Source organism: Balaenoptera musculus, chromosome 15 (genome assembly GCF_009873245.2).
Source record: "Balaenoptera musculus isolate JJ_BM4_2016_0621 chromosome 15, mBalMus1.pri.v3, whole genome shotgun sequence".
NCBI lineage: Eukaryota > Metazoa > Chordata > Mammalia > Artiodactyla > Balaenopteridae > Balaenoptera > Balaenoptera musculus.
Genome location: NC_045799.1, coordinates 87,497,080 through 87,524,713, shown reverse-complemented (window position 1 = coordinate 87,524,713; position 27,634 = coordinate 87,497,080). Strand labels below are relative to the sequence as shown.

General features: G+C 66.7%; 2 protein-coding genes across 13 annotated transcripts; one reads left to right on the top strand and one right to left on the bottom strand.

Annotated features, from left to right (window-relative positions):
* Positions 1–593: 593 nt before the first annotated feature.
* MAFK (MAF bZIP transcription factor K) lies at positions 594–12,233 on the top strand. 5 transcript variants are annotated; one of them, XM_036825445.1, is made up of 5 exons: positions 594–769; positions 4,745–4,937; positions 5,108–5,224; positions 8,666–8,745; positions 9,582–12,233. In XM_036825445.1, exons 4-5 carry the CDS (start codon positions 8,710–8,712, stop codon positions 10,014–10,016), a joined length of 471 nt encoding a protein of 156 aa, XP_036681340.1. In that variant the 5' UTR covers positions 594–769; positions 4,745–4,937; positions 5,108–5,224; positions 8,666–8,709; the 3' UTR covers positions 10,017–12,233. The 5 variants fall into 5 exon arrangements, with proteins under 5 accessions (XP_036681340.1, XP_036681341.1, XP_036681337.1 ...); XM_036825446.1 differs by lacking the exon at positions 5,108–5,224; XM_036825442.1 differs by having other exon boundaries at positions 4,745–5,224.
* Positions 12,067–26,146, bottom strand: TMEM184A (transmembrane protein 184A). 8 transcript variants are annotated; one of them, XM_036825436.1, is made up of 12 exons: positions 26,093–26,146; positions 25,372–25,456; positions 24,279–24,364; positions 22,981–23,103; positions 21,821–21,997; positions 19,041–19,206; positions 18,447–18,537; positions 18,261–18,336; positions 18,060–18,151; positions 17,104–17,273; positions 16,435–16,632; positions 12,067–15,618 (listed from the first exon to the last, which is right to left on the bottom strand). In XM_036825436.1, the coding sequence occupies exons 5-12, from the start codon at positions 21,995–21,997 to the stop codon at positions 15,359–15,361; spliced, it is 1,230 nt and encodes a 409-aa protein (XP_036681331.1). In that variant the 5' UTR covers positions 22,981–23,103; positions 24,279–24,364; positions 25,372–25,456; positions 26,093–26,146; the 3' UTR covers positions 12,067–15,358. The 8 variants fall into 8 exon arrangements, with proteins under 8 accessions (XP_036681331.1, XP_036681332.1, XP_036681334.1 ...); XM_036825437.1 differs by lacking the exon at positions 22,981–23,103; XM_036825439.1 differs by lacking the exons at positions 24,279–24,364; positions 25,372–25,456; positions 26,093–26,146 and adding an exon at positions 23,775–23,931.
* Between the last annotated feature and the right edge of the window lie 1,488 nt (positions 26,147–27,634).

Here is a 27,634-nt window from a genome sequence, read left to right as displayed (position 1 = left end):
GAGGTGTGTGTGTCCCTGGACCCATCTCCTCTTGTGATAAGACCACTAGACCGTCCCCAGACACGGGCTTCCGCTGCGACCACTCCTGGGGAGGGCGGGGTCTCCGAGGGCCCTGGTGAGGCTAAGGGATGCGCGGGGGTGGGCGGTGGGGTGTTTAGCGTTAGGGTTAGGGGAGGCCAACTGGAGAATACGGATGTGGAGTCCAAACAGGAGCCTGCCCTTCCCCAGAGCTGAGAGAGGGCGAGTTCGAGGGAGAATGGGGGTGCTCCCGGCTCGGTTCGACGTATGGGGACGACTGCCGCCACGTGTGGGGCGCAGCGCACGCCGGGGCCGCCACCAAGCAGCGCGCACTGCACCTGCGGTCATAGGTACCGCCAGCCCGCCTTGCACAGGTGGGCGCGGGGGCGGAGCCTCCGGGTGGTAGGAACCTTGGGGCGGGGCGTCGGCGCGCGTCGGCGGGCGGTGCCTCGGGTGGGCGGGGCGCTGGCGCGCGCGCGGCGGGTGGGCGGGGGCGGTGCGCGCGGTGGGCGGGGCGGCGTGACGCGCGCCGACGCCGATCCCGGAAGCGGTGTCAGATGCTGGGGAGCCGGGCGGGCGGGCTGGCGGCGGGCGGCGGGCGGCGGGGGGACTTGTTGTTCTTCGCGAAGTCCGAGCCGGAGCGCGCGGCGGAGGCGGTGGCCGACGGGGAGCGCGAGAGTGAGCGCGAGCGCGAGGAGAGCGCGTGCCCGCGAGGAGCCGCCGCGCGCCCGCGCCCCCCGCGCGACGCCAGGTGAGGAGCTGCCGGGCAGGGCTGGGCCAGGGGCCTGGGGCCGGGGGGCCGGGCGGGGGGCGCCAGCCGCTGAGTCACGGCCCCCTCGGACCCGTGACCAAATTGGGCCGGACCCCGGGACCCCTACCCGGCCGGCGCACCTGCCGCCAGGTGTCCCGTCCCGAGCGCGCCGCGCGGGCTGGGGGCCTTCCTTCTGGGGAGGGGGAGCGCGCCCCCGACCCCCGACCCCCACCCCGTGTCCGGAGGCGGCGGGCGCAGGGCGGGCCGGGAGAGGGCCGGGTGGGGAGCGCGGCGTTCCGGCGGGCCCGGTGCCCCCTCCCGGCTCGCCCCACCTGTTTTGCTCTCAGGCCCCGGAGATAAACTCCGGGGGAAGCGGGGGCCACGTGCCGGGGAGCGCGTGGCGACCGGGGCGACTCGGGCCTCGCGCACCTGGGCGCTGCCCGGCTCGGCCGCGCGGTCCCGCCCCGGCGGCGCTCAGGCCCGGCCTGCGCTGCCCGCGCCGGGGTCCCCACCGCGCCGAGGGTGGTCAGGGCGAGGAGAAGGGGCCTCGCCGACCAGGTCGCGGTCCGAGCAGCCGACCTGCCGGGGTTCACGGAGGGAGGCCTCGGTGTGGGAGCTTGGGGTGGGGAGGGGGACGGCGAACGCGTCACTTCCCGAACCCCATGGCTCGCGGCTCATTTTTCTCTGTGAATGGGGGTCTCCATCCCTTCTAACTGGAAATGCGGGTCCTTCGGTGCCTCTTCCGAGTTCAGGACACAGATGATGTGTCAGTAGTCTGCCTGCTTTCACACACCTTCTCCGGAACCCGGGAGGGAGGGAAGTGTTGGGCTCTGGCCCCGGGTCTGCGTTGGAAAAGCACATCGCTTTGCCCTCCGTCTCCTGTCTCCCGTTGTAGTATCCTCACGCGCCACGTGTCCTGGAGTCTTCACCCAAGCGGCACTTGCCCACTTTCTGCCCACATTCCCGGAGCACTGGGTGTTCGGGTTGCTGGAAGTCCCCTGATCCCTTTCGTGTGTTAATGATTACGCTCTTGTTTACCTTCCCCACGGCCCTGGTAGCCCAGGCAGAAGTGAGATCTTCCCCCTAACAGTTCATTCAGAGTTGACCAGCACTCACCACCCCCTTGCCAGGTGCCTGGCCTCACTCGGGGAGCTCCCGCGACTCTCGTGCCCACACCCAGCCCATGGTGACAGATCAGTGGCTCCCCCGCAGTGTGGCTTGGCGGCCCCACTGCCCTCCCCTTGCCCCTTTATTGGCATTGGCGAGGTTTTGCCCGCACAGCGGTTGCTGCACAGGTGTCTTAATGAAGTACGGCTGTGTGCCATGTGTGCCGTCTCTGGAGCCCGGTCTCCAAGCCTGATGTCTTCAGGGGGATGGCGCTTTTTAAAAAAGTGTTTGTCTAAGCGGGTGGGAGGGCCTGGGAAGCTGAAGGTGGGCTGTGCCATGGGTGGGGCACACCTGCAGCTTGTTGCATCCTGGATGGTTGACACCTTTCTGAGAACTTCTCTCCCTGGGTCCAGTAGGAATGTTTGATCGAGTCTGAGCTCGGTAGAGGGTGTCTGCTCTTATGACTTAAAGCTAGATCTCTCGCTATTCCAAAATAAAACATTTATTAACTCAGAACCACAAGTGAGGCTTCTCCCCAGAGCGCATTTGCCTCTTGTGCTCGAGCATAGCTGGCCTTTAAGGGCTGGCTTCCAAGTTCAGCATCGCTCACTTTCAAGGTGGTTGCTAAAAATGGGAGTTGAATCGAGGCTACTGGGGAAGTCGGCTCCGGGGCTTGCTGCGTTCCAGCCCTTTCTCCAGCCCTGCAGCTGAGGCTGCCTCCGAGCGAGCCAGGTCGTTTTCCGGACCATTCTTTGTCCACCGCGGTGCGTTCTTTCACTCTGGGCTCTGCCATAGCTGCAGAGTTTGTTTACAATCTCGGGCAACCTAGAATTCCTGCCCGTGTGCTGGCTGTTCCCGAGTCTAAAGGTTTCTGGATGGACTTTCTGGATGTCGGGTCCAGTCCACACGGGAAATGGAGCCCCGGCCAGCTGGGAGCGTCCTCTGTGTAGCTGCTCCTCAGAGCAGTAAACAGTGACTCACGCTCCCCTCTGCTCCCCGCCTCCCTGTTCTCTGCTAATGGAAGATGCGTTGCTCCGGTATTTACTTTTGCTTTTTATAAGTCACAGACTCGTCATGTTTCCTCTTTCTTACAGTTCCAGGAAATTGAAAGTGTCATCTTAAAATTGTAGGATTTTAGAGCAGGTAGAAATGAACCTGTGTGGTCTCAGTCTACACACACACATACACACACACACACACACACACACACACACACACTCCATTTTATGTGAGGAAACTGAGCCCCGAGCCTCCTCGCCTGCCTGTGGGGCGGGGTCCCATGTCCGGGGTCTGTGCAGCACCTGCCTGCTTTTCTGCGCTGCCCGTCTGGGTGCCCTGGGCCAGGGGGCAGAGAGGAGACGGGGTGGAAGCCGCCCCAGGCCCCCTCGCTTCAGTGCAGTGCTAACACACCTGCTTATGCAGCAGACCTTTCACCTGCCAGGAGTGGGGGGGAGCAGGTAGGTAAGAGGGTCCCCTGCTCTCCATCCAGCGAGGGAGGCAGGGCTTGGACAGAAGGACCAGGTCTTGGGCTCAGCCCTCGATGTGTGCTCAGGAGGGGGCACCCACCTACCACAGGGAGGGCAGGGGAGTCTTTCTGGTGATGCCAGGGTTGGGGGAGGGGAGGGCAGGGGGCTCGGAAGTGGGAGGGTACCCAGCACAGATTTGGCGGGGGGGAGGCCTGGCACGGCAACAGGTGGTCAGGAGAGAGGCGGACTCGGGAGGGACTCTGGGCAGGGGGGCTCCCTCTGCCTGCTCGGGGGGCTGCATCTGAGGGACCGAGATACGAATCCAGACAAGATGCAGGGGGCCTGAGCCCAGGCGGTGCTGTAGGGCCGGAGCATCTACAGGGTGATGCAGGCTGAGCCTAGCAGGTGGGCATGGAAGGAGAGGTGAGGCCTGGGGGCCATCATCACCTGAGCTGGAGGCCCAGGAGGAGGGCAGGTGTGGAGAGAGGGCGAGCCTCCGGGGCCCGTGCAGGCTCTGGGTTCTCCAGGGGCATCCGTGGCTGGACTTGGAGGTTGGGCTGCTTGGAGCCCTGCATGGCACAGCTGGGCTGGGGGAGAACAGAAGCCAGAGGGGGACCCCCCGGGGGCTTGAGGGGAGCAGGGCCTGGCCTGAAGCTGGGTGGCAGGAGCAGAGGGGCACGGGGCGTGGCGGGTGCGGGGCAGCGTTCGGCCTGCTGTCAGCCCAGCAGCTGCCTGAGTCACCTCCGGACGTAGCCAGGATGACACAGCTTCCTCGGGCTGCAAAGGCAAGGTGACCAGACGTCCTCCGAGGCAGGCAGACAGTCACGTCTTGCCGGAGGGCGGCCAGCCAGGGCCAGCCTGGAGGCCGGGTGCGGGCCGGGCTGGTGGGGTGCTCGTAGCGGTGCGGCAGGACACACACCCCGTCTCGGGGAGCTGGGGCCGGGCGGTGGGAGCCCTTCTGGTTCTGGGACCTGTCTTCGGCTTGTTTGTTCGTGGGATGAGTCGATGTGTGCTTGTTCGGCAGATAGGTGCCCGCCGTGCGGCCAGCCAGAGGGGCATTCGGCCTGGGGTCTCTGGTGAGAAGGTCCCCAGCCCCCAGAGCGGGGGCAGCCGCGTCACGGTGGCTTCTGGCTTTGGGGTTTGCTCTCGGCTGTGGGAGTGGGAACCTGCCCTCCCTCCTCTGACCTGACACCCTCGAGGCCTGGGAATGGAAGGGCTGCTCCGTCCGCTTGTCTCGGGCTGAGGGGCACGGCACGGGCCGGACAGGAGCAGTGTTTCGAGGGCCCACCCTGCTCGGTATCAGAGACGCGGCTTCTCACGCTCAAGCTCACGATCTGGGCAAGCGGGCTAGTCGTCCAGTCTAGGCGAGAATCTGAAACTCTAAACCCTCCTTTGCTCCTAGGTAATCTAAAGCCGGGGCTGTTCGGGTGGGTCAGTGCTCCTGTCAGCCGCTGGCTTCCCTGATGGAGAAAATGTCCCCCGGGCCCTGGACCCTGGCCCAGGCCCACGAGGGCCGGAGCGCACGGGGGAGGGCCAGGCCGTGAGTCACCTCAGGAGCTAGGTCACAACCGAGGAAGGGATTTGCGAGAGGGAAGGTAAGAAGTGATCCTGGCCCAGGCTCACCTGCCTTCTGGAAGATCAGTCCTGAACTGTCAGACCTGGCCTACCTGCCCTGCCCTGTTCCTAATGGGCCCGGAAGGGGAGGGACACCCCAGCTCCCGAAGGTCCTCCAAACTCTGCGGTCACCTGAATTGCCTCCATCTAGGCTGCTGGGGTTCCCTTTTCCTAGAGAGGAAGCCCTCTTCCGTGTTCAGCTGTACGTGAGAATGGAGTTTCCGGCTTTGGGTTGAAAACCAGCCTGAGTTAGGCTGACGGTCTCCTGGAAGGTGCTCTAGGGTAGAAGTGCTGGCTGCGCGCCGTCTGGCCCAGCAGCTCCTTCAGGGCTTGGGGAGGGGGCGAGCGGGGGGCAGCCCCGCCATCCGGCTCCCAGTCTAGTGCTGGCCACCAAGCTTCGGGGGTGACCCCGCCAGGACGAGCCCGAGGGCTCTCTGCACGTGGCGTCGCCAGCTTACGTTACTCGGCGGCTGGGACGCAGTGCCCGGGCGTCCTTGTGCGGGGCTGTTGGAGAGGCGTGTGGGGTGACCAGGCTCCGACGCGGCAGCGCTGGCACTGAGCACCCCTGCCCATGCCCGGCTGCTGTCTCCCACCCCAGCCGGCTTCCAGCCGGGTTCCAGCCGAGTCCCAGAGACCAGTCCGTCCTGTGTGAGCTCTGAGGCCCATGAGGTTGCCTGATGTTCCGTGGTTCACAAATACCCTTTTAGGGCGGTTGTTTCAAAACCAGTCGTTTTATAAACTCTTCTTCACACGTACAAAACTCTTCTCCGAACCTCTTTCCAAGAGCGAGCTGTTGTTTTTCTGAAGTCTGAAGTGACGTGAGGTCAATACTTTGTGTGTTTTGGGTGTTGGGCGAGAGGTGACTAACCGTGCCGCTCCTACCCCTGCACCGAGTCTGCAGCAGGGCCCCTGTCCCGGGCCTGCAGCCCTGACTTTGGTGTGAGCCCATCGGGCAGGCACCGGGCCGGGAGGAGCAGGTCCCTGAGGAGGGGGCAGAAGCCAAGGCAGTGGGGTCACGATGCTGAGCAGGGTGCTGGGTGTCTGCTCCCGCCCCGGACTTGCCACCTTTCCCCAGGGCGGGTTGCTGGTACAGGCCCTGCAGCCCGGGGGGTTGAGAGCGCGGCCCTCGGCCGGAGTGTCTCGCGGCATCACCTGCGTGGCCCAGCTGAGGACGTTTGGCACTGGGGCCCTTGGTTCTGATCTCCTCGTTTTTCAGAAGGGAAGATCGAGACCCGCAGAGAGAAGGGGGTCTGCCTCGTCACCCCCAGCAGTGACCGGCCCCTCGGCTCCATGTTTACGCGCGTTTGCGCCATCTGCTCGGACGCAGAAGGCCTGAGAACTGGGGAAAGCTCCGAGGTCAGACCCCGGCCGGGACCCCAGCCGGACCGCTCTCCCCCGTCTCTGCCGAGGCTCCTCGCCCGTGGTCCTGGGCCCCAGTAGCCCGGGTGGTGGACGAGGTGGGCTCAGAGCCAGTGGACGTGGCCTGAGGGTCTGCCCGGGCGACCTTGACCTGGTGGACAGGGGCGCCTGACGCTCGTGGGACCTGTGCAGAGGGCAGGGGGCCGAGCCCACTGGGTGCTGAGGCCCAGGCCTATGTACATGCTGGGAATGGGCGACCCACCAGGCAGTGTCACGGTGGGCAGGTCCCCAGGGGAGGTGTCCCTGCCCTGAAGGTGCCCGGGTCCCGGCCAGGCCGGTACGTTACTGAGGGTCTGCTCGGGGTCCGAGCGGAGGCTCCCCGCCCCCCCCCCCCCCCCCGCCCTTCCTTTTCCCACCGGGTGGGAGCTGGTCCGGGTGGGTGGGCGGGGCCTCAGTCTGTGGGAATGTGAGCCCAGCTCTGTAAACAGCTGGTGACTCACCGCCCAGCTATGCCCTGGCGTGCTGGGAGCGAGCTGGAATGATAGCGGCTCCTCCTCGCTCAACGTGGAGAAGTTTCTCATGGCCTCCCAGCCGCCTGGCCCACCAGCCCTCCCGGTGGCTTCTCCAGCCCAGCGTTGACCCCTGCACCGGAGGGAGGGGTGGCCCGTGGGGCACTCTGGGGTCTCCCCAGATGCCAGGGGTCAAGCCGCCGTCAGGAAGCAGCTCTTACTTCCCTACTAGGGTTGCCCCGAGTAGCGGCTGCATGTCTGTCTTAGCACACATGTAGCTGCGAGGAGCACAGAGGGGCACGGCTCCCCCCGGAGGCCATACTGGCCCTGCTGCCGTCCTGCTCTCCCGCACCAGCGCCCTGGAGAGTGGCTGTGTTGCGGGGGGCGACCAGGGGTCCACAGGCCTGGGTGCTGAGACCCTCTGGTGGTGAAGGGTGGCGGGCCGCGGAGGCAGGGTGGATGGGTGGAGGGTCCAGGCAGTGCTACAGCGAGGGTCTCAGGGCTGCAGGGCAAGGCCGTCCACCCAGGTCTCCCTCACCTTGAGATGGAGGCTTTGCTGTGGCTCCATCTCTGGCCCCAAGACCGTCCTTGGGTGTTTCTCTGACGTTCTCTCTGCTCAGTTCACCTCGTCTGGCATTCGGAACTTGGGGGGCAGACCCCGACCCTGTAAGCTGGCAACACGGTGCACCAGCGAGTCGGGCCGGGTCCTCCCCATGCCTTCCCCAGCTGCAGGCGCGAGGGGCCTGCTTGTTGCCCCACAACCTGTGCTGTCTGCTCAGCCTGCCCCAAAGCCATTGTTGCTGTGGGCTTCTCTGTTTCCATGACGACCATCAGGGGTTGGCTACGTCCCAAGGTCGCCATGGCAACTATCAGAGGGGAATCATGCTTGGGATGCTTTGGCTGGCTTTTTCATGAATGATTAGAATGTGTGACACAATGCAGACGCGAAAACGAGAAGGGCGGGCGGAGGGGGCTGGCGGGCGGCAGGCGGTGGCAGAGACGGCTCCCGCCAGACGGTCAGTGAGCTCTGGAGGCGGTGGCTCCCACCTCCCCTGGTCGCAGGCTGGCTGGCGTAGGGAGCCCCCGCCCACGCTCTGGGCCTCAGGTCATGGCTGTGGGGCAGCCTAGGTGAAGGCGGTGATGTCACAGCTGCAGTGCCCTTGGCGGAGGTAGGTCTGCTGGGGAGGGTGGGGCCTGGCCAGGGCGGGCGCGCGGGCTCCCCCCACCCGTAATTGGGGTGAGCTCAGCAAGCCAGGGGCTCCCCACCTGGCCTCTCGGGGGGCCAGGTGGGCCCAGAGTGATGAGGTCTTGCCAGGGCAGGGGCTGTCCCTGGGTCCAGTGGCGATTCACAGGGGCTAGGTGTGGCTTTTCGGGAGGGGGCTTTGCTGCCGCGCACTTGGACCCCTGAACGTGGCGTCCTGCCACAGGTGCAAACGTCTAGCTCGGGGCCGGAGGCAGAGCAGGAAGCAGCCGCTGCTTCTGCCCGGTGCCAGCCCACGGCGCTGGCGCTCATGGCCCGGGCCCAGTGGGTGGGGGCAGCGTGGGACAGCCGTGTGGCTGCCAGGCCCCAGGCAAGGTGCATGCAGGCCACTCTGCGGGCCGCTGCTGGAGTTGGGGGTGTGGCCAGGTGTCCTCCCGGGCCCCCTGGGCAGCGGCTCAGGCCCAGCCAGGGTGCCCCTACTTTCAGGGTGCTGCGACTGGACAGTGCAGAGCGGGGAGCTGAGCCTCCTCGGGGCCTCCCTGCAGGGGGTCGTCCCTGCTTTGGGTCACCTGTGACCGCAGCTTGCCCTGTGCCCAGCCAGGAACTCATCACACTCGCTTCTGTGCTCTGTGATTTTCAGTTACCATTTCCAAGCGGTTCTGTCCGGGTGACTGTACCCAGGTTATGACGACTAATCCCAAAGCGAACAAGGCGTTGAAGGTAAGGGGGTGGGATGGGCACAGGCCCGAGAAGGTCCCTCCCGGCCCCCGAAGCCCCTGTCCCAGGACCGCCCTAGAGTTCAGGAAGGAAGTCTGTCACCGGGTGTGGGGAGGGGCCGTGGGCTGGAGGAAGTACCTGTGGGAGAAGTGATGCCAGAGTCGGGGGCTGTGGCCTCGGGAGACGCCGGCTCTGGCGTCTGGGGGTGGAGGGGTGGGTGCCTGCCGGCCAGGACGTACTTATGAGCCCAGCCCCGGACGTGGGCAGGGTGGCGTCTGGTCCCGCAGAGCCCCTGGTGGGGTGCCCGCGAGCGGGTGCTGCAGCTCCGGGCCTGGCGCCGTGAGTCCGCGCCAGGTGCTGCCTCCCTGGGGCTGGCCGTTTCCCCGCTTAGGAGCAGAGCTGGGTCTGGCCAGAGTCGGCTCTCTGTGCATCTGTGGGCTGTGCGCTTCCGGGCCCCTCCTGGGGTCCCGCTGGGTCCATGTAGCCTCGTCCCACCGGCCTTGGCGGGACCTAACGGGCCTGAGGGGTGCAGGAGGAGGGCTTGCCGTCAGCCCCGCACCAGGCACTGGAGAGTCCGGGGGCGGCACGGCCGGGCCGCGGCCTCGTGGGGTTTGGGCGACGGAGGGCGACCGGCTCTCGGCCGGGCGTGGCCAACGGCCCCCCTCAGGGGACACCCTGCCCCGTACCGCGTGCACGCTGCCGGGCGACCCCGCGGCGCCCGTCCCGTTCCCGGGGTGGAGGGCGGGCCGGCCTGGGGCGCAGAGGGGAAGGGAGCCGAGCCCTCGCGCTCGCGGCCTGTGTTGCCATCCCCGCCCTGACCGTGCGCTGCGGCCCCACAGGTCAAGAAGGAGGCGGGCGAGAACGCCCCGGTGCTCAGCGACGATGAGCTGGTGTCCATGTCGGTGCGGGAGCTGAACCAGCACCTGCGTGGCCTCACCAAGGAGGAGGTGGTCCGCCTGAAGCAGCGGCGCCGCACGCTCAAGAACCGCGGCTACGCGGCCAGCTGCCGCATCAAGCGCGTGACGCAGAAGGAGGAGCTGGAGCGGCAGCGCGTGGAGCTGCAGCGGGAGGTGGAGAAGCTGGCCCGGGAGAACAGCAGCATGAAGCTCGAGCTGGACGCCCTGCGCTCCAAGTACGAGGCCCTGCAGACCTTCGCCCGCACCGTGGCCCGCGGCCCCGTCACGCCCACCAAGGTGGCCACCACCAGCGTCATCACCATCGTCAAGTCCGCCGACCTCTCCTCCAGCTCCGTGCCCTTCTCGGCCGCCTCCTAGTGCCTGGCTGAGGGGCGGGGCCCCGGGGTGCCGGTCGAGGGTCCCATGGGGAGCAGACCCCTTCACACCGGAGTCAAATCGCGGACCCGTGCCGGGCTCGGGCCGTGGCTGGAAAAGAGGAGGATCCCGAGAGCCCGAGGGCCAGCTGCTCTGCACACGCACGCGCCCACGCGCCCCACCTTCCCCTGGGCCCTGCCGCCTCGCCCAGGGCTGTTGCCAGGGCTCTGTCTTGCGCTGGGGGAGTTGGGATGTGTGGAGGGAAGGTCCTTGGGAGGTTCCTGGCCAGACGTCTTCCACCCCTCCCACGAGCAGCACGTCCGTCCCCTGCTCGGCCCCCCAGCCGGGGCAGGACCCCCTCACCGCCCTGACTGCCCTTGGGTGCCCCAGGAGGAACCGTGCCCCAAGGGGTCCGAACACCCCGGGATCCTGCTTCAGCCTCAGCCAGAGGCCTGTGCCCCATGAGCGGGTGGAGGAAGGGCTGCATGTGCATGAGAGCGTGTGCGAGCCTGTACACACGAGTGTGTGCAAGCACGTGTGCACGTGGACCTGTCCTCCCGTCAGTGTGCCAGTAGCTCTGGGGGCCTTGGGGAGCGGCTTGTTAATGGGGCTCGGGCGAGCCTTGGGTTTTCCCCTCTGTGTCGGGTGACCTGGGGCAGGTCCCCGTCGAGGAATAGCAGCCGCCTGGCCGGGGAGGGGCGCCCTGGGGCGGGCGGGCACGTTCTGTGTGGAACAGGTGTGAAGGTGGCGGCGGCAGCCGCAGGCGCGGGCCGCGGAGCTGGGCAGTGGCACCCGTGGTCCTGCCTGTGGGTCCTGCTGCTGGAGGAGATGAGAGCAGGGAGAAGGGTGGGGTTGGAGAAGGAGGAGTGTGGATGGTGGGGGGAGGTGACGATGGGGGCGGCACTGGGCTGGAAAGGTGGCAAGGACCAGCTGCCGGGAGTGCTGGGACGGGAGTGCTCGGACGGTCTGTCGGCAGAGGACACGGGGACTCTGCAACCTTGGTGCTTAATCATTGCCTGGACCCTTCACCCGCTCTTCCTTTCTGGCACTCGGAGCCACTGATGACTGGGGGGGCCTTTGCTGGGGTGTCCTTTCCCAGAGAGCCGCTGCGGGGCTTCCCACGTGGCTAGGCAGGGGCCGCCCCTTCCTGCCCCACCTGGGAAGATGCCGGGGCCGAGGGGCAGGCGGCCGGTCCCGAGCCCACCACAGGCCAGAAGCCCTGGGCTCCAGCTCGTGGTTTCCTCTTGGCTTGCCTCCCACCATTTAGTAAGCCCCCCAGCAAGCTGCAAAGCCCCTGCGCAGGGTGCCAGCCGCCCCGGGAGGAGTGGGGGGAGGGGGGAGGGCCCCAAGGGCTACAGACAGAAAGCGTCCCCCTGTCCTGGGAGAAGGCGCAGGGTCTGGGGCGTCTGGGTCCTTCCAGAGCCACGGCCGGTGTGTAAAGAAGCTGTTGATACCATAGCCATGGTAGGTAATCCACATTGGATATCAATAAGGACCATGGGGATATTTAAAAGAGAGAAAAGTATATATATATATAAAATTATATACACATTTTATCGTACAGATTTTCATACCTTTTCTTCCTATTTGATACTGTAAGCCTCTCTAGGGCAGAGCTGCCTGGGAGTGTGGGGGGAGTGGGACCACCGCCCGCACCTGGCTTCTCAAGTTGGCCGCTCGCCGTCCTCCGCTGCCCTTGGGCCGCGCCCCAGCCGGGTGCCCCACGGGGCGGGCGGGCAGGCGGGCGGCCTGGGCTCTCCGAGCACCCGAGCACCCGATCCCGCAGCCTCCACTGCCCGGGACCAGGCCTGGGAGACCAGCGTGATCCCTCCCCCTCCTCTCAGAGCGTTGAAGTTTCATTGTCACAGTTTTAATATATGGATTTTTTAATTTAAGAAAACAGGCACAGCCCCCTGGCTGGGGGGGCTGGTTTCCCGTCCCCCGTGCTTCCGGCTCGCTCGCCGTCCGGGCGACAGGGCCCTGCGTAAGCCCCGCTCCCGTTTCCCGCACCTCTGGCCACTCAGCAGTTTCATTTCAATATTTATTTTTGTGCTGCTTTTATCATGGTATAAATTATTGAGAAGAGACCCTATGTCGCGGCCCCTGTGGTGTGACGTGCGGCCCACGCCCGCCCGTCCCCTCCCGGCCACACCTAATTTATTGCTGTACATCTCTGCCATGGCGCTTTTGTACCTTTCAATAAAGAGTTTTCTGGTTTCACGTTGTCTTGCTGCACGGTTGGTGCTTTGGGCCAACCCTCCCTCCTTCCCCGGCCCGGAGGGCTGTGGGCCAATGCATGCGCCACCCCCCCCCATCCTAGCCCCCGTGGCTGTAGCCCCCCTGGGGGCGGGGTCACTGTCGGATGCTGCTCGTGAGTGGGTCTCCAGGGCTGCGCGCGGAGGGCTCAGGCAGGTGGAGGCAGGCGGGCTCCCTTTCTGAGTGGTGGGTGGAGTTCCCGAGGCCCCTACTGCCCTGATCAGGAGCCCCTGTCGGTGGACGCGGCCCCCCCTTCCCCGGGCGGCTCTCTTGGCTGGGGCTCTAAGGTGAGCTCGCGGCGGGTGGGAGAGATGGGGTCTGCCTGGGTCCGGGGGCAAAGCCAGTAAGCAGACTCTCCTGAAAGCCAGAGCCAGGGGCCCGGCCAACCTGGGCCTGCTGGCGGGGGAGGGGGTGCCCTGTCCTCGGGATGCTGCCCCCTTCTTACCCCACTGACCTTGCAGGGTCGGGTGGGTCAGCACTTGGCCTTGGCCTCTGAAGGAGGGTCAAGCTTGCAAGGAGATGTGCTGCTTGTTGGGGGTTCTGAACACTGGCAGCCCTCCCGCCCCACCTCTGCCGGGCTGACCAGGGTGGCACTTTGTAACCAAGGGCCTGTGCTTCAGCGCCAGCCACTGGTTTTGAGCCCCACCCCCAGCTTCCGTGTGGCCTCCGCCGGCTCCTTGCCCCCCAGTCCCCGAGCTCCCTCCTGCGGAATCAGGTGCGGGGACGGACGCACTCGGCACGGCGCGGTCACTGTCACCCCGAGCGGCTCGCTCGCTGTCTTCCCCCAGCTGAGCAGACCCCTGCAGCAGCCCCGGGAGAGCCCGCACCCCGGCCTGCTGCTCCCGGGAGCCCCCTGGGTGTGTCCCTGAGACCAGAGCTGGCAGCAGCCTCTGGGTGCAGGCTGGGGAGGCACAGACCCTGACCGGCTCTGGGCTCCAGGGAGGTTGTTAAAGGGTTCCTGCACCCAGGCCGCTCAGCTGCTCTGGGGGCCGCCACCCTGTGGCTTGGACCGCTGGGGCCATTTCACAGGTGAGAACACCGAAGCCAGAGCATGTGGGTGAGACAACCGGCCTCCGTGGCCACCCCTGGCCCCACGCAGTGCGGCCTGGGTTCCGGAGCCAGGTTTTTGTCAGAGATGGAGAGGTGGCCCGCGGTCCCCTCCTCGGAGCACCCACGCTTCCCCGTCAGCAGGGCCAGGCCCGTGAGGCCGGCAGCCCCTCTGACCTGCTCTGAGGCTCTGTCCCTCCTGCAGGTGTGTTGTCCTCACTGCTTGACTTTGCTACATCAGAAGAGCCTGGCCACGGGCAGAGGGGCCTGTGGGGCTGGGACCAGTGGGCAAGCAGCCCCTCTTGCCAGCTCCGTGACCTCAGCCAAGTGGCTCAACCTCCCTGGGCCCCGGCCACCCGCCCGGGGCTGTCGTGAGGATTGTGTGTGTGTGACATTGCTGACCCGGTCCTTGGCACACGGCGGGTGCTCCCAGAGCGCCAGGCCCGCCTGAGAGCACCCCAGGACCGCACACTGTGTCGGGGTCTCCGGAAGGCGGCCCTGGCCCACATGCCCTCTGGGTACACAGCCTTGGGCAACTCAGGCCCCAAAGCAGGGCGCCTCCAGACGAGGGCCTTGGGGCAGCACCGCCTCCCCTGGCTCACTGCAGGGCCTCTCAGCCTCCAGAAAACCTCCCTCCTGGGTCAGTGGGTCTCTGGGGGCCCCGTGGCCGCTCACAAACCAGCTGACAGATGTGGGGGCCCGAGCTGGGCCTGCCAGCCGCAGAGTGCGCGGTAAGGCAGATGGGGGACCTCCCAGCTGGCGGCAGGGAGGAGGCCGGCCTATCTTATCAGGCAGCCGGGCTGGGCCCTGGGAGAGGCCGCTGGCCTTGAGTCCCGTGCCCCAGGCCCAGGGAACAAGGGGACAGGGGTGACCCCACTCTGCCCTGGAAACCGTAGGCTGGTTCCTGCCCTGCTGAGTCTCTCTGAGACCCTCAGCGCCTTTCCCTCTCTCCCTGGGTGACGTGGGAGCCAGCGGCCGGGAGGCGTGGGAGGTCGTGGCTGGGTGGTGCCCGGGCCTTCCTGCCGCAGCGCTGCCAGCTCCGCACGCCTGCCCGCGGGCGCACCACCCGGCACCTTTCCCCGGCTCCCGCCCCACCCTACTGAGCGCCCCAGACACACTGGACGGACCAAGGCTCACAACCCGCTGCCGCCCCCTCCCCACGCGGGGCCCCCCAACGTCCAGGGCCCACCCTCATTCCCCCTGTCCTGTTCCACCTCCTGGGTCCCAGGCTCCCGGGCACCAGCCCCCTCCTCGGGCGGGGCTGGCACCGGGCCTTGAACTGGGGAAGCCAAGGCTCCGGACCGCACAGCCGTGCGCACGGCGGGGCAAGCCATTCCGGCTCTAGTCCGAGCTTGTTGCTTGCCCGCTCTCAGCTGCTACTGTGGCCCGCGGCCCCAGAGTGGACGGGGACCCTCCCCGCTGCACCCAGACTTCGCACGATGGGTCTCACCTGTCCGCCTCACTGTGGTCCATTCATTAGAGCACTGACCCTGCAGGAACACAGGCCACTAGAATCACTAGAAAACCGAGGCTGTTTATGCATAAATAAGTGCAGTTCACCAGGAAGCCAGAGCCGTCCACCGGTGGCCCCAGCCCCTCCCAGACTCCCAGCAGCCACACCGGCCCTTCCGCCACGGGGCCACCCCACCCCCTGCACTCTGTGCGGAGCCCTCCTGCCTGCAAGGCCTGCAGCTCCGGGCTGCCCAGCCCTGCCCGGGAGCTGTCCATCCAGGGAGGCCACCTGAGCCGACGGCCGAGTGAGCCTGGCAGGTCCCTGGGCTTGTCAGGTAGACTCAGGTGCCCTCTTCTGAGGCCGAGGGCCCACCAGGCGATGGTGCGGCCCCGGGGCGCCTGGCAGGGCTACCAAGCGACCCGCTCCACTGGCCAGAGGCGGGATGGGCAGTGGGCTCCACGGGCCTAGCAGGAGGCTCCCAGGAGAGGCCTGACCTTTGGCAAGACGGTCGGTGGGTGAGGGGCCCTGTCCTTTCCCAGCGGCCTGGACCACTGACCCCAGCCAGGCGGCCGCTGACCTCGGGGCCCCCCTACATCTCCTCCGCGGGGATCAGCATCCTCTTCTCCACGTTGCGGCTCTTCCTGCCCCCGCCGCAGCCACCATCCATGCCAGGGTGGGTGCTGGGCAAGGGGTCCCTGCCCTGGCCGGGTCCCGGGGCCTCGTGCGTGGCCTGCTGCGTGTACTGCTGGTAGGCGGGCGAGAAGTTGTGGATGGCGTCCTGCACGATGTCCTGCGGGCTCACGGTCTCCCTGAGGCCGCTGGAGATGCTCTGCATGGGCGCCGTGGGGGCTGGCGACAGGCAGCGGGTGGGCTGGGGTGCTCCCTGCGCCCCATCATCTCCCCCCGTGCACCCGGACCCCGGGACCTGACCCTGCTCCCCACCAGCCTCGGGGCTGCCCGGGGCCGGGGCTCCTGCATCTCCAGGCCCTGGCTTCGGCCCGCAGAGGGTGACTCCTAGGACCCCAGAATCCCAGCCCAACTTCTCCACCCCAGCCCAGCACTGGGGCTGTCCCAGCCCAGACCCCCTGCCAGGGGTGGCAGAGAGAGACCGCCGTGAGCTGGCCCCCATCTTCTCTCCGCCCTGCTGTGAACCCTTCACACCCTCGGCCACTCCAGGATGACCGGTCCAGGCTCAGGCCACCCCTACCCAAACGGGCCACTCTTTAGGGACACCAGCACCAGCCACCCCTTGGCCTCTCCGGTCAGGCTGGTCCAGGCACCTGGGTGTGGCTGCTGGGACCCCCCAGGCTCAGGCGCTGCGCCAACCCCCTATCACCGAGGGACTCTGGGGGGCCCAAACATCAGGTCCAGCCCATCTCACTCAGAGTTCAGCCCGCCTGCCCGCCGGCCTGCCTGGTCTTTTCCCCCGGACCACGTGCACGTGAGGCACCTGTCTGGAGCTTGGGTCCTCCGTGGGGCCATCTCCCCGCCCATCAAGTCGACATTCCCAGGGCCCGTGGGCGAGACGGGGGAGAGGGACATGGTGCTGGGGGGCCCGGGGAGGGCGGGGCTGGTCAGGCCCACCTCAGGCCCACCCTGTGATGGTCCGGGTGCACCAGCGCCACCTTCTCCACCCCCGCCCGGGGCTGGCGGGGCCCCGACTACCTGGCGAGCGCTCTTTCTTCTCCGAGTACACCTGGCAGGTGAAGGCGTAGCGCAGGGCGACGGAGGCAAAGAACATCTCGATACAGATGGCGAGGTTCTGGTAGCCGGCGGCCACCGTGCCGGCCCCCACCCTGCTCCCCTCGATGACCTGGGCCTCAGGGAGGACCCCACACCTCTCCAGGATGGCCAGCAGCATCCCTGGGGGGTGGTGATGGCCACTCAGGTGCCTGCCCCGGACAGGAGGCTGGACTGCAGCCAGCCCCAGCCAAGAGTCCCCCTGAGGCCGGCCTCATGGGCTTGGCGGGGGTCTGCAGGGTCTGAGGTCCAGAGGGGCTGGGAGCCCCCAAAGCCGGGGCCTTGGCACAGCGGACATCCAAGAACTGCCCGAGCGCCTGTCCCGACCTCTCCCTGGCCCCACCCCTCACCGTCCCCTGAGAAGTGGGGGCTGGCGGTGCCCAGAGCCTGGCCCAGGGCCCGCCGAGGACAGGGCTCCACCGCCCCCCGCATGGCCTCTCCCCCACACATCGGGCCAGACCTGCCGGGTGGGGAGCCCACCGTCTCCCCCCGCCAGGGGCTTGATGGCCTCCCGCTGAGAGGGCCGCCTGCTGACCCGGCTACAGCTGGGGGATCTCTCTGGGCTCCAGCCCCTGCCTCAGGAGCCCCACCCACCCTGCCAGAAAGAGAGGAAGACGACGGCCTTGATGGTGAGGAACTTGAGGACAGGCTCAAAGGGCTGCAGGAGCTCCCTGGTGGCGAAGTAGAAAAGGAACAGGGCGTAGAGGGCCAGGCTCACGGAGGAGTTGTAGATGAGGGTGACGTAGAGGTAACCGCTGTGGATGCTGGGGGCCAGAGCCAGGGCCGGTGGTGAGGGTGGGCCCACGCCCCCGTGCCCTCCTCACCCTCCAGCCGTGCCATTGGCCTGGGCCCCCAGCCTGGGCACCGGCAGTGGCGCAGACCTGGACCCTCCCTCCAGGGCCTGCAGATGGCACCCTAGGGGAGCGGCAGAGGAGCTGGTTGCAGGGCGTCGTCTCCAGATCCTGCCCCCTTCCAGGCAGGAGCCCTGCTGGCCCTCCCCTCTCTACCCTCCCAGGCACGGGAACAGCCCCCTACGTCGTGGACCCACAATCGTGCGCGGGTGCTTCGTGTGCATGTCCACGGTATGAGCATGTGCACATGCTCACTGTGTCTTCCCATGTGAAAGCACGTGTGTCAGCACATGTGCATGTGCGTGTGAGCGTGAGTGCGCGTGTGCACACGTGAGCACGCGTGCGCACGCGCGTGAGGAGTTCGTGTGGACCCAGGGCAGGGGCACGGGCCAGCGCAGAGCTTGGCTCCCTGGGCCCGAGCGCCCTTAAATCCACGCTTGCCCTCCAGTGGCCCTGCTGTGGGGTAGCGCTGGGGAAGGAGCCCATCGCTGCCCGGGCCGCGAAGCCCTGGAGTCCCCAGGGCACATGTGTGACAAGGGTCTGTTTGCCATGGCCTTGCCCCCGGCCCTTTCCCAGGAGGAGGAGGGGGAGGGGATTTGGCCCCTGCTGAGCCCTCTGCTGGGCCCTGCCTACCTCCCCCGTGCCCCCCAGGCCGGGCCCGCCCACCCACTCCCCGCCCGCACGCCAGCCCGGCCTCACTTGAAGTCCCCGTCGTGGTATTTGCCGAACGCCTGCAGGACGATGGTGACCAAGGCCATGATGGGCTTCACAATGCAGAACTGCAACGTGGCCTGGGGGTGGGGGAGGAGAGTGAGGGGACGGGGGAGGGGCCGAGGGACCCCCAGCACACTGGGCGGTGAGGGGCGGTCAGGGGGTGGCTGGGAAGGGCCGGGCACTCACCTGCTTGCAGAAGCGCAGAAACCCGATGGAGTAGGACATGCCCCGAAGGCAGCAGGTGCCATAGAAGCAGCTGGGCCTGGGGTGAGGGAGTCCCTGAGGTGTGTCCCTGGAGGACACACCCCCAGACTGGCCTGGCTGCCCACCCTGGGCGTAGGGGTGCCTGGTGGGCTCTGGGGAGACGCTCACCGGATGGGTTTTCCCCGAATCTCAGCCATGATGGCACTCTCGCCCCCCAGGTACTGGAAACAGAGGCTCAGGAAGCTGTAAATGACAAAGGCTGCAGAGCAGGGGTGTGGGCAGTGAGCCTGGGCGGCCCACGAGGGCACCCGGCCTGCACGAAGGCTCCCTGACCGCTCAGAACTCCTTGGCGCCCATTTCCTGGAAGACGGCTGGGGTTCAGCTCACGCAGCAGGACCCACTCCTCACGGGGGCTCCCGGCCGGGTTCTGGGACAACATGCCATCCCTGGTGGGGGTGGGGCCTGCAGCAGTCACGGCAGCTCTGACGCCCCCCACCCCGTCTAGGGCCCGTTCCCCCCGCAGGCTCTGGGCAGGCCCAGCTGCAGTGTCGCCCCCAGCTTGGGAGCCTGGGAGTCTTGTATCGTTAGCGCCGCTAATCCCGACTGTCCCGCAGGGGCCTCGCTAAGCCAGACTCGGGCCTGGAGGGTGGGGTGCCCCGGGGCAGGCGGGGGGAGTGCAGGCGCCTGGGAGCCCCTCACTCAGCTCCCCCTGCCAGCCCAGCTTGGGGCCGCTCTGGGCCCCGGGGAGCCAGCTGTGCTCACCTTCGTAGCAATCCCGCACGGAGTCAAAGTAGACGTAGTGCTGGTGGCCCCCCAGGAGGAGGAGGCTGAGCCAGGAGTCGAAGGCGTAGATGGGGACGATGAAGAGCAGGCGGATGATGTGGCGCTGCTCGCTGGGGACGGTGTAGGAGCGCAGGTGCAGGTAGATCTGGGCGGGCGGAGCAAGGCAGGCCTGGGGGACATGGCCCACCCGCCACCCAAGCGGGAGGAAGCAGAGCGAACCTCCCTGGGCCCTGCCCTTAGCGGACACTCCGCACTGGCAACGTGCATTCACTCACGTGCTCATTCATTCATTCATTCATTCAACGAGAATTTCCCCTGGGGCAGGGGGATGGGTGGCAGTCACGGCCCCCTCGTGGACACGACTGGTCTGGAGAGCAGTTTGGCATTTTGACACGGAGGCATTAAAAGGGCTGATACCCTTTGACCCTTTCTAGGGATTTATCCCACGGAACAGATTTATTCAGAAACAAAAGTAGGATTTGCGTTCAAGGACGTTCGTTCGTCATAGGGACACACACGAGACCGAGCACGGTGGTGGGGCCCGTGACCGAGATGCAGCCACGCAGAGGGCTACCCTACAGCCCCGAATCGCCAACGTGGGGAGACGCTCCGATAGAACGCAACCGGTCACGTCAGGATGACAAACCGAGCAGGACCCAGGCGTGTGAAAAAGCAGGGTAAAAATGAAGGGAAAGACATCCCTGGACAAAAGGAAAAGATGGGTGGTTCTCATGTTTATCTGTATGCCTTCCTAGGTCGTCCACATTTTCTACGAGGACAAAAAAAAACAGTGACAGGGTCTTTGGAAGGAAGAGGCCCCGGGGAGCCAGGCAAACAGGTAGCTGGCTGTAGTCCCAAGCAACTCTGGGAGGCTTCCCGGAAGAGGTGCCATGAGAGGAGGTGGAGAGAGGGCAGGCAGAGGGCAGGCTGTGTGCAGAGACCCAGCTTCTTAGGGCCCAGCACGGGGAGTGGCGGGGGCAGCCTGGCGTCAGAGTCAGGCTCCTTATCAGCCACTCCCTCCCCAGCTGGTGCGGCAGAAGGGCACGGCCTGACCAGCTATCAGGAGACGGACTTCTGCTCCTGGGCTGGCACTGCCTGGCTGGGGGCCTTGGCAAGCCACTGTTCTCTCTGTCCCTGGTTCCCCGTCTTTAAAGTGAGGGTCCAGTCTCTCTGTCCCATTGGGCTCTGAATGGGTGGGGAGGGTGGGACTCCTCCATGGGAGTGCGGGTGGGGGCGGGGAGGGGGGTGAGGCCTGGGAAGTGCCACCCACGGGGTCTCCATCAGCCCCATCCAGGCTGTGGGCTGCCCAGGACGCTGGGCTCCAAACACGCGTGCCCAGCTGGCACCCAGAATTACAAAAGGTCAGGGCAGGAGACAGAGGACAAAGCCAAGGCCCAGACTGTGGCTGGAACTGGCCTGGACCCAGGGCGTTGGGTGCCCGTCCCCCTTGCTGCTCCTTGTCCCACAAATCACAGCCGACACCAGACCTAAAGCCATTCTGCCACCAGGGAGGAAGGCATGGCTTCCCTGCAGATGCAAATGCGCCACCCCCCTGTCCGGTCTACCTGTCCAGATGCTCCAGGGCAGCTTGGTAAGACTCAGGGCAAATGCTGCCTCCTCCAGGAAGGCCTCCCGGATGGCCCCAACAGGAAGGGACCTCCTCTTCCTGCCGCTCTCAGCTGCACCTGGCCCACTAATATACTTGCCGTGTCCCCCTTATATTCTGGTTATTTGAGGCCACACCTGGACACGCACCACACGGCAGGCGGCTCTCACTGAGAGGGTTTCTGCCGCCACCGCCCTGCCTCGGAGGCCTCTGGCCACCTGCTTCCCTGCCAGCCAGTCTCCTGACCGCCCCCTGCCCCTGGCTCACCCCGCCAACCCAGTCCCTACGACGATGCCAGCCAAGTCATCCTACGGGGCAGCTCTGCTCTCAGCTCCCCCCCAACGACAGCCTCCCCCGGCTCCCCAGCAGCCCCGGGCTGAAGGCCAAACTCCCGCATGATGTCGGAGGCCCCTCCTACGGGTCCCAGGTGCCTCCAGCCCAGGCAGCCCTCTCCCTCCCAGCTCTGCTCGTGTCTCTCTGGGGCAGTCCTGGGCTCCCGAGCCCCTCCGCTGCCTGAGGTACGCGGGACCCCACTGCCCAGCCCCGCACTCGGGCACCACCTCCTGTCACCCGCTCCCTGGCTCCTGCGGCCAGGCCTGGCGCTGCTGCATCGGCGAGCTGCCTGTCTCCCCAGCTCTGGGCCCCTCCAGCCAAGCTCTGACCCTGCTTCCACTCCGGAGCCTGGTCTCACTCCTTACAGAGCCACGTCCCAGCCTCACCAGCTTTCCCGGGGATGCTGCATTTCTGGAGGGGAAGGACCTTTCTGCTCCCGGCTGCGTGAGCCTGGGAAAGACCCCGGCCTCTCCCAGCCTCAGTCTTCTCGTCCGTGAAAGGGGACAGTACTGCTGACCTCAGTGAACAGGCTGAGGGGCCAACGAAATGCCCCGGGGGAAGGGCCTGGCGCCCGGCTGGAGCTCTTCACTCTGCCGGGAAGAGGCCGCCCACCTTCGGGCCCAGCTCTCCCCCTCCCCTGCCCCCTCCCCTGGCCCGATGCTGCCTCCGCGAGCCCCTGGGCCTCTGGCCCGAAGGCCTCCGAGGTCTACACCCGGGCCGTCGCTCGTGGACCCACAGCCCCAGTGGGGTCGGCCAGGGCCAGGCTGAGCTGTGGCTCACGGAGAGCGGGTCCCAAGGGAGCGCGCAGGGGAGGGCTCACCTGGTGGCCGGTGAGCACCAGGGCGGTCCACACGAAGACGCCCGAGACGCCGCGGGCCAGCGCCGTGGTGAGGAAGAGCTGGGAGGTGCCCTGGGAGCTGTTCCCCACGCGGTCCACCTGCGGCCTGGCGGGCACGGCCTGCGGGGGGGCTCCCAGGAGCCCCGAGGCATTAGTCATCTGCAGAGGCGAGGCAGGACACAGATGGGGGAGGAGGGAGGGCAAAGGTGCACCCAGACGCTGGAAGCAGCCCCAGTGCCTGTGAGGGGGAGAGAGCGGGGCAGGGACGGGGAGGCCGTGCTGAGCAGGGCGCGCCGGGCTTCGGCCACCGTCCCTCCCGTGGGAGTTCCAGCCCGACCTTCCTGCCCGCTTGCCTGGGCTCTGGGCAGCCCTCTGTGTGCAGGGACCCAGGTCCAAGGCCCGGGCCTGGGCGCCCTCTTCCCCAGGGTCAGCCACCTGGGTGCAGACACCAGCTGCCTGACTGTGTCCTGGGGCAGTCGGTCCCCACCTCTGGTGTCCCGGGCTTGCGGGGAGCCTGCTTTTCAGGGGCCAAAGACATCTGAGAAAGTCGGGGAGCCCCCGGTGCCCTGCCTGCCCGGGGTGGAGTCCGGGAAGCAGGCCAGACTGGCACAGCCGCAGCAGCAGATGGGGTGGGGAGGCGCCCTGCACCCACCGGGCCTGCCTAACCGCCTGGCGCCCAGCTTGGCCAGGGCCCCTGGCCACCCTAGCCTGCTTGCCAGCCCTGGGTGCCCTGTTCTCCAGCTGCTCGTAACCCACTGGGGTGCTGGGCGCCTCCCGCCTCCCTCCAGACCTGGTCACAGGGTCCGGCACCTACCTCTCAGTCAGGAAGCTCCTGGGCCAGTCCTGGGAGGCCCGGCCTCCAGGGAAGCCTGGCTGGTCATTTGTGTGGCCACATGGCCCCCATGGGCAGCCCCAGCGGGGGTGGGACCAGGCTACCTTCTGGAGGCTGGGCCAGGCCTGGGGACGGGCGGCCAGCACTCAACTCCCGGGTGGCCCACCGGGGCCTCTGGCTGCAGGGAGGTGCCCAGGCGGAGGGGAGGAGCGGAGGGCTGTTCCCTCCCCCTTTGACACTCTATCCCTCCCCCGGCTGTTTGCTGAGGCAGCTGGCTCCCAGGAACCTGCCTGCCGCCAGGTGCCCTCACCTGCCTGCCGCCAGAAGGCCAGGCAGCTGCTGCCTGGGCCTGAGATGGGGGAGGGGTCTGCGGTGGGCCAGGGTGGGCTGTGTGCGTAATGGGTACGGGCTTCCAGTTGGGGTGATGAAAGTTCTGGAAGGAGATAGAGGTGGCAGTTGCATGACATTGAGGGTGTATTAAGTGCCACTTTAAAACGGGTAAATTTATTATGAGAATTTCACCTTGGTTAAAAAGGCCCCCGTCCCCAAGAGGTGCATTGGAAACATTTCTGTTTTTTTCTGCCAGGGGGCTGGGTGGGGGGTGGTGGGGAGGATGGGGTGTGGGTGAGTCACAGACAGGCCACTGGGCCTGCCCTGTGGTCAGCCCTGGGCCAGTGGGAAGGGCTCACCCACCCCCGGGCTCCTGAAGGAGCCGGCAGGGTGGGGGGCCTCAGCCGTCTGCCACCCTGGGTACGGGGACTAAGTGCCCACATGGTCCTGTCCTTGGTGCCGCCCGACCCTCCCTGCGGCCCTGGGCCGTGGGGTCAAGGACACTGTCAGAGGTGGGAGTCGGGGGCTCCCACGTGTCCAGGGTCCCCCAAGGGTACAGGAGGGTCTTGGGGAGGCTGCCAGCCCCTCGGACACACCGCCCCGTTCCCCCACCCCTCCGCCCACACCGCCCCCCTGGGGAGTCCCCCAGACACGCCCTGAGGCCCCCATCCTGACTCAGGTAGAGCCCCGGGACCTGGCCCGACTCCCCTCACGGCCTCCTCCAGTGCCGACTCTCCTCCTGCCTCTCAGATGTCACCTCCTCTCTCTCTTCACCTCTTTAAATTCCACAGGCGCGTCGGGAACCCCGCTCCTTGCTCAGCCCACGCCCAGGGCGCCGGTGTCCTCCGCGTGGGCTCCCACTTGGCCCAGCAGGGCTGGCCGGTGTGGCCTGGCCCTTCTCCAGCCGACATGGGTTCCTGCGAGCCACGCGCCCGCCCCCGAGCCCCGCCTGCCCACGGCGCCTGGACCTGCGGCGCTGTCCGCTCGGCTGCGTTTTACAAACCTGGGGCTCTCCTTCCTTCTCTGGCTTCCTGACCAGGTCGCTCCAGAGGCAGCCCCGGCACTCAGCCCTTCGCCTGCCCCTGCTCTCTGGCCACCTGGGCACGCCCCTGCACCTCGCTGGGGCTCTGCTTTCTCACCCGCAAACGTGAGTTTAGCGTCTGCCAGCCCCTGCCTGGGGTACGGCATGCAGGTCCCCGCAATCCCTGGGGACCTGGGACAGCACCCCCTTGCCTTCCCCCTAGCCCTGGACCCCAGACCCCGAGCAGGGCCACTTACCAGGCGCGGCCGGGCGCAGCAGGGGCCCGGGGTGGGTGAGGTGTGCTTCACCCGCTTAGAGGGCACGACTGACACGGGTACCGGGTCTGGGGGAGCGAGGGACTCAGCACCCCGGTCCTGGGAGGGGCCGGGGAGAGGCTGACCTAGCGGCCACCCACGGGGCTCTCTGGCCAAACGAGGCCCCACCCCTGGCGGCTGCTCTCACAGCCGGCACCCACTCCGGAGAGGCGGCCTGGCCGGCCGGGCCTGATTTCCCTGCCCGGGGCTGGACACTGACCAAGCCTCTCGCAGGACAGACCTGCCCGCCCAGATGCGGGCGGCCGGCGCCTCTGACCGCTGTTTACCGTGACCAGGTGACTGGGCCCTGGGCAGCTCCTGGCCGAGCTGTGGGGTGGCCGAGGAGCCGCGGGCCAGTCACGGACCTCAACGCCCCCCTCCCTACACCTGCCGTTCACCCCAGGGACCTAATGGCCTCAGTGTGGCACCGAACCTCCTTCCAGCCTCCCCCGCTGTGCCAGCCCCCCTTCTAGGCCGGCCTGCCATTTCCGGTGGCACACGGCTACTCTCCCACGGGGGACAGGCTCTCCCCTCCCGCTTTCCCTGAGCCCAGGCCCCTCCAGCTCTGAGCTGCCCGCTCTGGGCTGGCAGAGACGGGGCTGGAGGGCAGGGTGGTGGGAGGCGTCCTGACGCGCCCCCTTCCCAGGCCGGCCCACCAGGGAGTGGCAGATGGGATTTGGCCCTGGGCTTTGGTGGCGGCCCACACAGTGGCCACTGACTCAGCTAATGCCACCACAGCCTGGGCCGGGGTGACTGCAGGGGCCCCCAGCACACCCCTGCAGCCTGTGGGTGATGAGTCCCGGCCGGGCCACCCGCCAGCCTGGGGACCCCCGAGCCACTCCTCCCCTTCCTCTGGGCCTCGGGGGCCGGGGGGGCTGAGGGTCCTTCCAGCTCTAGTTTGGGGGCAATTTGGGAAGCTGTGCCTCCCCGTGTCCAAGGTGCTGGCCCCTCTGGGCAGGGCACTGGGCCCCAAAGCCGGGCAGGAGCAGGGCCCTGGGTCCGACACGAGGGCTGGGACCCTGGCCTGGCCTCTCACCGTGTCTGTGACGTAGGGCCAACCGTGGGCCTCTCTGAGCGTCAGCTTCCGCGGGTGACGGACGGCCGTGTGCAGCAGCTCAGCCCTGGTAAGAGCGGGGACTCGGGAGGCTTTGCCCACTCCTCCCACAGGCTGCTGGCGCTGGGGGCTACGCGCGGGGTCCCGCCAGCCTCGGGCACGTGGGTGGTCTTCCTCTACTTCTGGGCTGCCGGGCCGACCAGCCCTGCCCTGCAGCCCAGCGGGACCCACACGGGGCCTCGGAGTCTTTCTCTCTTCATTCCGTAGGCCTCCCATCCTCTGTCCTGCCCATGCCCGGCCGAGCCCCTCCCCAGGCCTGTTGCCTCGGTCCCCAGGGAGAGCCTGTGACTCCCCAGGGCCTGTCCGTACCTGCCCGCTGCCCCAGAGCAAGCTGCCCCAGCCCTGGGGGGCACCCTTCTGTGAGGACCTGGGGCAGGGGTGCCGACCTGGGCCTGGCCCGGCTGGGCTGGCCTGAGACCCTTTTTGGTCACCAGGTGGCATCCTGGGGCCTGGCAGGGGGCACGGCCTCTGGGGTAGAGATGGGGTGGGGACGGAGCAGCTGTGAGTCTCAGAATTTCAGGGTGTGGGCGCTTCTCTCCAGAGGTGCACGGGGCCCCAGCCCGGACACCACACCTCTCTTGTGGGTGCACGTGCACACGCACACACACGTGTACACACAGGCGTACACACACACATAGCTCACCTCCCTGGTGACTCCCTCGGCCATCTGGCCAGGCCCCTGGGGCAGGTCTGTCACAGGTCTCCAGGCCTGAGGGGGCGACCGGGGTTGTCCGGCCCCGCCGCCGGGCCTCCAGGACTCTGCTGTGCCTCCTCACAGCAGCCTGGGTCAGTCTGATACGATTGCTCCTGGCAAAGCGCTGGCCTTGCCCCAGACCCAGAAAACCCCTCCCTGCCGCCTGCCCCACCCGCCCTGCCAGGCCGGCCCTACCTGCCCAGGTAGCCCGGCCACACCCTCTGCTATGCCCTGCCCAGATTCGGGACCAGCCGTCCCTCCCACCCACCGTCCAGCCGGCTGTCGAGTCTCCGACATCCAGGCGTGGATCTTGTCTGGACCACTGACCAGCTGTGGTTCTGGGTGCTCCATCTCCCTGGCCCATCTGTGTAGGTGGGGGGGGGGGGTCCCACGCCCACTTCACGGTGCAACGAGGGTTAAACAGGGTGATGCAGCATCCGCCGCGCACGGAGCTGGGATGTCCACCCCCCACCCCGTCCCGTTCACGCTGCTCCGTTCTCCTTTCTCTGGTCCCTTCTCCCCTTGATGCCCCACATCGGGGAGCGCCCTCCTGCCCGTTCGCTCCCCCACCTCCCCCGTGCTCCGGCGCCCCCCGTCTTCCCACAGTCCTTCTGGAATTTACGAGTCCCCACACAAGACCGGGGTTGCCCCCTGCTTCCGGCTGTGATTACGAAACCCCGACGACAGTGCCTCTGCCTGCTCTGAATTCGTTCTGATCCATCCGGCCATCACTCTCATCAGCTACCCGGCACCCGCCCCTGACGTCCGATTTCACTCCAAGGCGCTAAATGAAACAGCCGACGCCAGCTTATCCAGCTGGGCCCCGCGGTCACTGCCTTATTCCGTGGGTTATTTGTCATAATTGGTTCAGGTGGATCCAGGGCTCTGCCAAACCCCGGATAAGCTGCTCAGACTGGTAACCATGGGTGGCCGCCCTCCTGGCCTCTCTTGACCGCCAAGGGTACCCACTGGCCCTTGACTCTGAACTGTAGCCACAGGCCCATGTCCACTTAGGAAAAGGGAGCTAGAGGGAGGGGAACTTGGGGTTCTCTACTTGTAGCTCAGCAGGAAACCGTGTCGGATGAATCATACCGCGTTGGTCCAAGGGCATGGCCTTGAAAAAGGGAAACTCATCCACCAGTCTGTGCCGCAGGGGCTGGCAAATCAGCTCCACGTTCGTTATTTACATTTGGCCATAAATTGCTGGAAGTTGTAATTACAGTTTGATCTCTGGGTAAGCACCATATTCAGCCTTTCCATCTAAAGGAATAACAATTTCCGCAAAGCCGACAGCTCTGCCTGCGGAAACTGCGGCTTTATAGACCTCTTTATTGGAGAATGTATCTCTCCTCCTGAATTACAGCAGCTGGGAGCAGAGCAACGCGGAAAGCAAAGGGCCAAATGCCTTTTCACAGGAGTCGCATGTCTTGATTTATAAGGCAGAGCAGAGCAGTGAGGCACTGGCTTCAGTGACGGAAGCCTTTGGTCTCA